At 43.1% G+C, this 12056-nt stretch overlaps 1 protein-coding gene across 3 annotated transcripts in view; it reads right to left on the bottom strand.

Moving 5' to 3' along the window:
• Nucleotides 1-12056, bottom strand: part of TTC27 (tetratricopeptide repeat domain 27) — a 214578-nt gene that overhangs the window by 65644 nt on the left and 136878 nt on the right. For all 3 annotated transcript variants that reach the window (XM_002709924.6, XM_051843020.2, XM_089326555.1), the window contains one exon: nucleotides 10385-10612. In XM_002709924.6, the coding sequence (XP_002709970.2) occupies nucleotides 10385-10612 (228 nt within the window). The remainder of the gene's footprint in view (nucleotides 1-10384; nucleotides 10613-12056) is intronic.

Below are 12056 nucleotides of genomic sequence, written 5' to 3' on the forward strand. Positions count from 1 at the left end.
TGCTTTTACAATTAAACAGTTCATTTTTACCAGGGTATTTAAAACACATCTGCAATAGGTACTGATTGCTTGTATGCATCTCACACTTTTCTTTCTTTTTTCCTTTTAAAGGTTCACTTATTTGAAGTGACAGAGAGAGAAAGAGACAAAGACAGAGACAGAGACAGAGAGACAGAGAGATCTTGCTTCCTCTGGTTCGCTCTCCAAATAGCCACAACAGCTGGGGTTGGACCAGGCCAAAGCCAGGAGCATTAGCACAAAGCTGAATCAGAAGAGTGGAATGCTAGGACTCAAACTATGCACTATAAAACAGGAAGTGGGTATCCCAAGCAGCAGCTTAACCAGCTCGCCACACCACAATGATCGCCCGTCACACTTTTCTTTCTTAAATTATAAGCCTGTAGGGTCAGCACTGTAGCTCTCAGCGGCTTAAAACCCCAGCCGTAGCACTGGCATCCCATATGGGCAGTTTAAGTCCCAGCTGCTCCATTTTTCCTCTTTTTTGTTTTTTAAGACTTATTTATTTATTTATTTGAATGTCAGAGTTAGAAAGAGGCAGAGGCAGAGAAAGAGAAGTCTTCCATCCGCTGGTTCACTCTCCAAATGGCCTCAACAGCTGCTCCACTTCTGATCCCGCTCCCTACCAATGTGCCTGAGAAAGCAGTGGAGGATGGCCCAAATGATTGGGCCCCTGCATCCATGTGGACCAGCTGGAAAAAGCTCCTGGCTCCTGGCTCCTGGCTTCAGCCTGCTCAGTCCTGGCTGTTGCGGCCATTTGGGGAGTGAACCAGATTCTGTCCTGGTTGCCCCTCTTCCAGGCCAGCTCTCTGCTGTGGCCAGGGAGTGCAGTGGTGGATGGCCCAGGTCCTTGGGCCCTGCATCCCATGGGAGACCAGGAGAAGTACCTGGCTCCTGCCATTGGATCAGCGTGGTGCGCCGGCCGCAGCGCACCGGCCGCGGCGGCCACTGGAGGGTGAACCAACGGCAAAGGAAGACCTTTCTCTCTGTCTCTCTCTCACTGTCCACTCTGCCTGTCCAAAAAAAAAAAAAAGACTCATCTATTTGCTGCCCACAAAAAATACGTCTCACCAACAAAGATGACCTTATTATCATCACTAAAACAAATAACTTTTATCATCACTGTTTTAGCTTTTAAATTAAATTTATAACACCCTTTATAATAATATACAATGGTTTATCCTTGACAATGAATTTCTAAAATTTTACTTAGCATCTATTAATTGGGTAGAAAAATTAAACCATCATGAGAAATATGTTAATGAGTTTTCCATATAGAGCATCTGATATTATTAATATAAACTGGTAAATTTGGGGTAGGCATTTGGCACAGTAATTAAGATGATACTTGGGATGTCTGCATCCCCTAGCAGAATGCTTGGGTTTGAATCTTGACTCCACTTCTGATTCTAGCTTCCTGCTAATGCATATCCTGAGAGGCAGCAGGAGATGATGGTTCAAGTACTTGGTTCCTTACCATCCATGTGGCAGTCAGATTGAATTCTGAGTTCCCAGTTTCAGACTGGCCAGATATGGCTATTGTGGGTATCTGGGAAAAGAACCAGCAAATGGAAGAGCTCTCTGTCTTTGCCTCCACCACTGTTTGCTTTCCCAATAAAATGAAAATAAATAAAAATTGAAAAGAAATTCAAAAACATAAAACTGGCAAATCCAACTGTCCATGGAGTACTTTGGCTAAGAGAGGTAGTACAGAAACAGCTATGACCTCATTTTTCATATACATGTAAGAAAATCTGGATACTGATGATACTTTATGCATTTTCATTAGCTCAAGGTAAAAACTCAAGAGTCAAAGAACTGGGTTCTAGTCCCGGTCGGGGCGCCAGATTCTGTCCCGGTTGCCCCTCTTCCAGGCCAGCTCTCTGCTGTGGCCAGGGAGGATGCCCCAAGTGCTTGGGCCCTGCACCCGCATGGGAGACCAGGAGAAGCACCTGGCTCCTGGCTTCGGATCAGCACGATGCGCCAGCCGTAGCGCGCCGGCCACGGCAGCCATTGGAGGGTGAACCAACGGCAAAGGAAGACCTTACTCTCTGTCTCTCTCTCTCACTGTCCACTCTGCCTGTCAAAAAAAAAAGGAGAAATGAGAATTTATTTTTCATAGTTGTAGGCTAACTCACATTAATTTAATCTCTGGCTCATATGGGAATGCTAAAATTAAAAAGGAAACTCGATCTGAACACAGAATGTTTGTAACTAGTGGCTGGAAGAGTAGGAACAATAAAAGGAGTTTAGATTTAAAAAAACAGGGGAAGCTGAGTGTTGTTCATCAATTGTGACAAATATACCGAGATATTAATAACAGGGGAAGCTGGGACAGATGTTGTGGCACAGCAGGTAGAGACACTGCTTGTGATTTTGCCAATCCAAATCAGAGTGCCAGCTCGAGTCCCAGCTGCCCTGCTTCCAATCCAGCGTCCTGCTAATGAGCCCAGGAAGGTAGCATGGGATTGTCCAAGAGCTTGGACCCCTGCCACTCACATGGGAGACATGAATGAAGTTTCTGGCTCCTGGCTTCCACCTAGCTCAGCCTCAGCTATTAGAGTCATTCGGGGAATGAACCAGTAGATGGAAGATCTCTCTCTCTCTCTCTCTCTCTCTCTCTCTCTCTCTCTCTTTTAAACATTTATTTATTTGAAAATAAGAATTACAGAGAGTGATATGGGATAAGGAGAGAGACAGAGAGAGAACCTTCCATCTGTTGGTTCACTCCCCAGATGGCCACAATGGTCAGGGTCTCGTCAGGGTGAAGCCAGGAGCCAGGAGCTTCTTCCAGGTGGCAGGGGCCCAAGCACTTGGGCCATCTTCTACTGCTTTTCCCATGCCAGGAGCAGAGAGCTGGATCAGAAGTGGAGCAACCAGGACACAAACCAGCACCCAGATGGGATGCCAAAGTTGCTTTACCCACTATGCCACAATGTCAGCCCCTCCCCAGATTCTTAAGCCTATGACTACCCCCATTTCCCACTAATCTTGCCAACTGGTAGCCAGGTAACTTCCTGTTTCTCATAGGTCCCAGCACAGCACAAATATCTGGCATATACCAAGGGGCTTGTAGCGACATTGGCTCAGGTATTTCTCCCAAGAGAAGTCAAGACGTGGAGTTGGCTGTCCTTAACAACCTGAGGTAAGCACAGGTCTTACTAGCAAACAACCTGGATGCTGTTCTTAGAAGGGAACTATGTTATTTAAGTCATATCTGGCAAAGATGGGAGTCGGAGGAGACAGGATGTTACTGTGATCCCTCAGATGCATGTACATTATAAAGTGAGAGTTCTGTTCACAACACAGGCACTAAACATTAAACAGTATTAGATGAGACTGCAGCAGAGATGAACAAAGTGGATGCTTATAAAACGTGTCTCACCTTCTTTTAATGCAACCATTGGTAATATAACTCTATTTAAAAATGAAATATGTGGGGGGCCAGCTCTCTGCTATGGCCTGGGAAAGCAGTAGAAGATGGCCCAAGTCCTTGGGCCCCTGCACCCGTGTGGGAGACCTGGAAGAAGCTCCTGGCTCCTGGCTCCGGATTGACACAGCTCCGGCTGTTGAGGCCAATTGAGGAGTGAACTAGCAGATGGAAGACACCTCTCTCTCTCTCTCTCTCTCTCTCTCTGCCTCTCCTTCTCTGTGTAACTTTGACTTTAAAATAAATAAATAAATCTTTAAAAAAAATGAAACATGTGGGACAAGCACTACTGCCTGAGTTACCAGGATAACAGGCTTATGGAAATGGACGGGTGAGCCATGCTTAGTGAACTCTTGAATTCGTGCCTTTCCTCAAACCCTCTGCCCCCCGGGAAGCCAGCTCCTGTCCTGAACATCTACTCACTTCCCATCACTCACTCAACACCTCCTTCCCATCACACCGCCAGCACAAGCTTCCCATGGCCCCAGCAAGACACAGACTGTTCACCTCTTCTGAACTCCCACACCCCTTCTGCCTTTGCATGTCTTCATATACAGAGCCAGCAGCATCACATAACCCACAAAGGTGAGTGACCAGTTGACTACGGAGGAGAGTTAAGGAAAATAAATGTAAAACAGGATGGAGAGTTTGACAAAAGAAAAAAATGTGTGTTGAGTAGAGGATGGATTATTAACAGCAAGTAACATCTTCCCTTTTCAGTTTTCACACGCTGACTTGAGATCAAAGCAATTTCTTTTTTACTTTTTTTGCATAAATCTAAGAGGCAATGGGAGTAATAATCACCTAGGAACAGGAGTAACAATTCATGTTTTAAATCGGGTCCTGTGACTGTGAGATCATGCCTAGGAGCTTTGCTTAGCTGTCCCTCCCACTTTCTTTTGCTTCTAGCATGTCACTGACTCCAGCAATCTAAAGTTGAATTTTAGTTTCAGAATTGTTTGGGAAAACAAAGCAAGTGGGGTATAGGTGACAGGAACCTCAAAAACACAAATGGAAATGGTACATGTCTTCTAACAAATGCACCATAGACAATGTGCGTAGTTTTGCAGCCTAACCCTGATAAGGCAAAACACTTCTATTTCTGTGCTAACCAGACTTCAGAACGTTAGTAGGATGCACAAAAGCCATTTTTGTTTGCCTGACTTCTGTTATTAAACCTAATTGGTTGAGTATGTCTGAAAAAAGATTAATTTTTTTAATTCTATTTTCCTGTTTTCCTTTATTGCAGGACATAAAAGAAACAACCCAGCACATAGGAGCTCGTCTTCTTCAGAGAAGAGAAGCTGGTGTTGGCGTTTGGGTCTGCAGCAGTACTGTACAACTGAAGCATCCAATGCCTGCATATTTTGGCATGGCATACAGTCTGCCTGAATTGGATCCATATGACAAGCTGTAAATACCCTTGCATAACATCTGTCTGAACTGTGACTCTGCTTTGAGAAATTGTCATTTCTTTGTCTAAGTAATTAATTGTAAATGACATAATGAGGCCATCAAGACCTGTCAAATCTCCCGTGCAAGTTCCTTCTCATCATCCCTTCCATCCCAGGGCCCCACCCACACTGACAACTGTCAAGGCTAAGACCAAGCTATTACTACAGTCTCCTAACCCTGCCTACTTCTAGTGTCTCCCACAAGCAGTGTTGCCAAGGCAATATTCTGAATTACCTCCTTGCACACCATATTTTTTCATTTAAAACAAAGCCCCAAACAAATCAGCCCCTGAAGGTTTCTCTGCCAAATAAAAAGCCAAACAATTTATACTCATATTTAAAACCTTTCATAACCTGGCTCCAGCTAGCATTCCCGCTGTACCTACCCTGTTTCTCTTACTCTCAAAACTTAACCTATTCACTGACCCCTTTGTCTTCTACACACACACACACACACACACACACACCCTTCTCTGTTTCCAAGGCGTTATTTGTACTCTCTCCCTGCCTGGAAGGCTATAACCACTACCCTTCCTTTACCTACTCAAGTACTACTTCATTTTTCAAAATCAAATTCAGCATCTTCAGCATCCTCTCTTCACTGTCTATCAAAGGTAAAAATGTTCTCTTTGGACTCTAAATAAGTAGTACTTCACAAATAATCCATTTGTTATTTCTTTGATGCACTCAATTGTTAGTTTTACCTGTGTTCATTTCACTAGATTGTACCGAGGGTACAAACCAAACCATGTGGTTATCTGTTGCTACTTTTTTATCCTCTGGCTCAGTGCGACATGCACAGCAGACAACTAGTACATATTTCTCTGAATAAATGGTCAGTGTTCTTCACCCCTTCTACAAATACTTACTGAATGCCTACTATGTGCAAGGCATTGCTGTAGGTACAAGGAAAATATAAATGAACCATACAGATGAAAATTCTCGTCTTCATAGAATTTACATTCCAGAGGAGGAGAAATAGAATTTCTTTAAGTTAAGTTATAAGTAATAGAAGGTGCTAAATGCAATGAAAATAAATAAAGTAGGGAAGGAAAATTAGGAGTCTAGGGTAGGGTGTGATTTTAAATGAATGGGTATGGAAGACCTCTCTGAAGAAGTAACACTGAGCAAAATACTTCAATGAGGTGAGGGAGCAAAACATGTAAGAATCTAGAATACTCCAGAAACAGAACAGCAAGCACTAAGACCTTGAGGCGGGATTGTGCCTGGTATATTCATAGAAGAACCAAGAAGATGATGTGGGAGGGAAGATTTAGGGGAAGAAAAGAATGGACAGAAACTCCACTGAGAAAAGCCTTGAGAGCCATGAAGGACTTTGGCTGTTGTCAGTAGTGCAATGGGGAGCAGAGGGGTAACAAACTTGACCAAAGTTTGAAAAGATTAACCTGGATGTTCACTAGAGAACAGGCAGATGGGGGAAAGAAAGGAGAGAGGCAGGAAGATCAAAATAGGAGAGAAACAATGGAAACTTAGACCAGGAGGGTGGCAAGTGGAAAAAAGTAGTCTGATTATGTAGATATTTTGAAGACAGATATTTAAGGATTTGCTGTGGGTTACCAGGGAAAGAGAAGTCAAAGATGATTCCAAGATTGGATAAGGCTGCCATTTATAGGGATAGGGGTGAGCTTAGAGGGAATAGGTTTTAGGAGGTGGAGAACATTTCACATATTAGAAATTTTTTTTTTTTTTTTTTTTGACAGGCAGAGTGGACAGTGAGAGAGAGAGAGACAGAGAGAAAGGTCTTCCTTTGCCGTTGGTTCACCCTCCAATGGCCGCCGCGGCCGGCGCGCTGCAGCCGGCGCACCGCGCTGATCCGATGGCAGGAGTCAGGAGCCAGGTGCTTTTCCTGGTCTCCCATGGGGTGCAGGGCCCAAGCACCTGGACCATCCTCCACTGCACTCCCTGGCCACAGCAGAGAGCTGGCCTGGAAGAGGGGCAACCGGGACAGAATCCGGCGCCCCAACCGGGACTAGAACCCGGTGTGCCGGCGCCGCTAGGCGGAGGATTAGCCTAGTGAGCCGTGGCGCCGGCCAGAAATTTTAAGTTAGAGTAATGAATGGGGAGATTGAGTAAGCAGTTAATAAACAGAATTCCAGAGCTCAAGGGAGAACACAGGACTGAAAAGTGTTGTAGTTGTTGATGTACAGTTGGCATTAGCTCTGGACTAGATGAAGTCAAGAGAGTGAGTATAGACAGATAAGGCTCAATGACTAACCTTAAGGCACCCATGGAAACCAGCAAAGGAGACTGAGGAGAACAGCCAAGGAGGCAGGAGAGAAATGATAACACGGCCATCCTGAGAACGGACTGTGCTTGATGCAATAATTTATGTGTGTGAGGGATCTGACACTGATTAACTGACAGTGTGGCAAGGAATTCATTTTTCCTACTCACGGCAGCTGTGGTTAGGTAAACTTCAGTCAGAGGCTACTATGATAGCAAGGATATGACAGTTTTCTAAGAAAGTAAAATGTCAGTAACACAATACAGAGTAAGTACTGTTATCTAACAACAACAACAAAAACAGAGTGAAATCAAGTTAGGGCAGGGTTTCTCAACTACAGCTCTATTGACATAGGCCAGATAATTCTTTATTGTGGGGGACAGTGCTGTGCATTATGGGAATCGCACCCACTAGATGTTGGTCACCCACTGTAAAAACCAAATATATCTCCAGAATTTGCCAAATGTCCTTTGAAGGGAAAGAGAAAAAAAGCACTCTGAATTGAAAACCATAAGTTAGAACAAGTGGTCAATAAAAATGGACTCCTAAGGATACTTTAAGCATTCCTGCAGCCAAGCACACCTATTACTTTCAACTGATGTTCTGTACTTAATTCTGTGCTTGCCTCTTTTCCAGGCATTTTACCACTCACCTAATTTAGAAGGTTCTTGTCATATTCACCACCTACACTGGGAAAAGTAAACAGATCAACCAATCAAAAGCGCACTCTGCTCCTGATTCCTGTTGATGTACACCCTGTAAGGCAGCAGGTGATGGTGCAAGTACATGGGGCCCTGCCATCCATATAGGAAACCTGGATGAGGTCCACACTTCCAGCTTTGGTCTGGCCCAGCCTCAGCTGCTGCAGTTGTTTGTTGAATGCACCAGCAGATGGGAGCTCTGTATGTGTGTGTGTGTGTGCATATGTGCATGTATATGTTTGTATCTCTATACTTCAAATAAATAAATAAACATAATTTTTAAAAGTTCTTGAGTCTACCTAGTTCAAAAATGGACACGCAATGCATGTTCAAAGCAGCACTGTTCACAATAGCTGAGAGTTAGAGGCAACTCCATTGTCACTAAATGATGGTTAAAAAAATGTGGTATTTACCTACAAGAGAATATTGTTCAGTCTCCAAAGAGTTAGATGGTTCTAACATCTGATGAGCCTTGAGAACACTATACTACACGAAACATGCCAGTCACAAAAGGACAAACACTAGATGATTCTATTTTTGTGAGGCACACATAATAGTTAAATTCATGAGATGGGCTGTTGTGGGCATTTGGGGAATGAGTCAGCAGATGAAGGATCTGTGTCTCTCTGCCTTTCAAATAAAGTGTAAATAAATAAGTTTTAAAAAGTCATCAGATGGAAAGTAAATGATAGCTACCAAGGGAGAGAGGGAGGGAGGGAGGGAGAGGGAGGGAGGGAGGGAGAGAGAGAGAGAGCGAGCAAGGGCAAGGGCAAGGGCAAGGGCAAGGGCAAGGGCAAGGGCAAGAGGAGATGTTTTTAAATGGATACAGAGTTTCAGGTTTACAAGATGAGATATTCTGGAGATGGGTCACCAACAATGGGAATGTACTTAACACTACTATAAGTAGGAAGAACCATGAGACGGTTCATTCAGAACTGGTAAAGATGACAACCAGAATTAAATCACCACTTGGGATGCCTACCATAGTGAAGTCCCTGGTTTGAGTCCTGGCTCCTCTACTACCAATCCTGCTCCCTGCTAATGTGCACCCTGATGGGCAGCAGGTGATGATGCCCCAAGTATTTAGGGCCCTGTTGCCCAAGTGGGAGATTCAATAGGTTCGAGTCTCCTGGCTTTGGCAGGCATTTGAGATATGAACCAACAGATGGAATAGTTCTCTTTGCCTGTTTCTCAGTCTCTTTGACTTTCAAATAAAATGAAAACAAATATAAAAAAAGTGGTTAATATAGCAAATTATGTTATCTGTGTGTGTGTGTGTGTTAACCACAATTTAAAAAATATCACAACTGTTGGTTCCAGAGTCAGATATCTGTATTAAAATATTGCAAAAATGTCCAATGAGGTACCTGGCTTTTAAGTAAACCTCCAGTAAATGCTAATAGCTAATTATAAACTACTATTGCCACTAAAATTATACCATAACCATGTATATGTTTTTCAGAAGCCATGACTTTGATTATGCCTTTGACTGGTGAAATGAGAAAACAGTTATACACCATTTTGTAGAAAAAGATGACTATTGGGGCCTCTGTTGCGGCATAGCAGGTTAAGCTGTGCCTTTGCCAGTGACACCAGCATCCCATATGGGCACCAGTTCAAGACACGGCTGCTCCACTTCTGATCCAGTTCCTTGCTAATAAGCCTGAGAAAACAGCAGAGGGTAGTCCAAGTGCTTGAGCCCCTGCACCCATGTGGGAGACCTGGATGAAGCTCTAGGCTCGTGGCTTCGACTTGTCCCATCCCCAGCTGTTGCAACCATTTGGGGAGTGAACCAGTGGAAGGAAGAGCTCGCTTGCTCACTCTCTTTCTCTCTTTCTGTCTCTCTTCCTCTCTCTGTAACTCTGCCTTTCAAATAATTTTTTTAAAAAACCATTAAAAAAGGAAAAGAAAAAGATGACTATTTTTGATACTTAAATCACTAACAGAACATGATTAAATACAACATAAAGCTAATCTCTTTCCCCTCAAAATTAAATCTTCTCCCATGGATCCATCACATCACCTAAAACATGGATCCTGTTTTACAAATCTTAACAAATGTTTTACAACCATATTTATTTGTGTTTATGTAAACATATTCAACTTTTTTCTTTAGTTATCAACAATCCATTCTGTATATTGCACTATTTATTACATAGGTGTTTCTTTCATTTCTGGTTTCAGCTATTACTTGCAGAGTCCTACTCTGTCTGCAATTTTGACTCTCATTCATTTTCTACCCAACCAAGCTGCTCAAAATGGTATCCAACAGTAATAGCAATATGAGTATTAGAGTCAAGGACAAAGAGAAAGAAATAACAAAATGGAACAGAAAAATTAAAGCAACAGAAAGTAAGGGAAAACTTACCTACTCGCTTTTGGTGACAAGCAAGAAGTAGATTACAGACTACGTTCTTAAATCTCCAAGATAAGCTCACTAGTCATGAGGACAGAAAATGGGTACACGTTCAGCAAGAATCAAATCCAGTGAAAACTGCCAGGCCAAGAGCAGGCAGAGTTTTCTGAACTGTCTAACCTGCATGGGATTGATCCGGACCGAGCGTTCAAAGCACTCCACACACTCTTGGAACTCCTTGTTTCGAAGATGAAGGAGGGCTTTGGAACGCTGAGCTCGAGCACTGCGGTGGTGGGACAACTCCCAGGCCTTGTCATAGCAGGAGTGGTCGCGGAGGACATCGCCAAGTAAGCAGTATAAGCTTGGGGTTTCTTTTTTCTCCAGCTCTTGTCTAAGGATTTCTTCTGCCTAGAAACAACAATAGAAATAACACAATTGCTTAATCGTAACGAATTGCTAATTTTTAGCTAATACACTTCTTTTATCCCACAAGATTCAAAATTCTATTTTCAACATTTGAGAACACTTGCTGATTTCATGTGCCTAGGACACTGGATGAAGAAGAGGACTAGCAGAAGACAAATGCAGCACAAGTAAAAGAGAGAAACAAGGGATGAGATGGGAATGCTACTTTACTGGCCTTCTGGAATCCTCAAGGAAAGTCACCAAAAACAGGCTTGCTTCACAAGACCAGGTGGACTATTTAGTGCTCCCTGGGGGTGGCACTATTAGGAGGTATGGCCTAGTGGGAGGCCCGTAGGCCATTGGGGGTATGTCCACAAAAGGCAGTTATCAGAGAGGGCTGTCATAAAAGCGCGAGTTTGGGTCCAAGCCGTCTCTGCTTCCTAGCTCACCATGTGTCTCCTTCTACCAAACACACTCTCCATTTGCCACAGGCCCCTTCCCAGAGCCAAAGCTTGTGCTATGCCAGTTGGGTATTTAAATTTTTTTCCCATTTATTTTATTTATTTTGTAGGCAGAAAGAGAACTTCCTCCTACTGGTTCATTCCCCAAATCTTGGCAAATGTTGGGAGCCAGGACCTCAATCTGGGTCTCCCACGTGGGAAGCAGGGACTCAGCTATGTAAGTCATCACTTGCTGCCTTCCACAGTGTGTATTAGTAGAAAGCTGGGATCAGGAGCAAAGCCTGGACTTGGACCCAGGCACTCCAATATAAGAGGACATCCCAAGCTGTGTCTTAACTGCTAGGACAAATATCCACTTAGACTATGAATCTTCAAAACTGTGAACTAAATATATATCTCTTATCTTCATAAGCAGCATTTTGCTATAGCAACAAAAAGCTGACTAATATTGGTATTTTTTCACATGTTCACAATTCATAGCCAACCCATCACTCAAGCTAATTCTGTACCTGTTAATGCTAGTCCTTCACTTTCCCCCAACCATGTCCACAACCCATTTCTGATAAATTTAAAGGTAATAAGAGGCAGTAGCAGCCCTAGTTCACATCCTCACAAACATAAACACCTTCATATAAACAGCAGTGGGGTCATCAACAATGCTAAGACAGTCTTTGCCAACAGGGATATAGAAATGCAGGAAAGCCATCCTTTAGTAAACTAAAATAAGAACTTAAAGTCCATAACGTACATAAATCTGAAAGACTACTTGATTTTCTTTAGCAGGACATAGCTATAATTCTTGAGCAATATTGTTTCTATGAAATTTTTTAAAACAGGGCTGTGCTTCTGACAGGCTGAAACATCTTTGGATGTTGGCCCTTCTACATTTATTTTGATATGGGTGATGTAGGCTTTTAGGCCTAGTCTGAAAATGGAACCAGAATTTATAAAACAGCTTCAAAGGGAACATTATTCTAACTCCCACA

This window comes from Oryctolagus cuniculus, chromosome 2 (genome assembly GCF_051225735.1).
Source record: "Oryctolagus cuniculus isolate XC-2025 breed Fujian yellow rabbit chromosome 2, ASM5122573v1, whole genome shotgun sequence".
NCBI lineage: Eukaryota > Metazoa > Chordata > Mammalia > Lagomorpha > Leporidae > Oryctolagus > Oryctolagus cuniculus.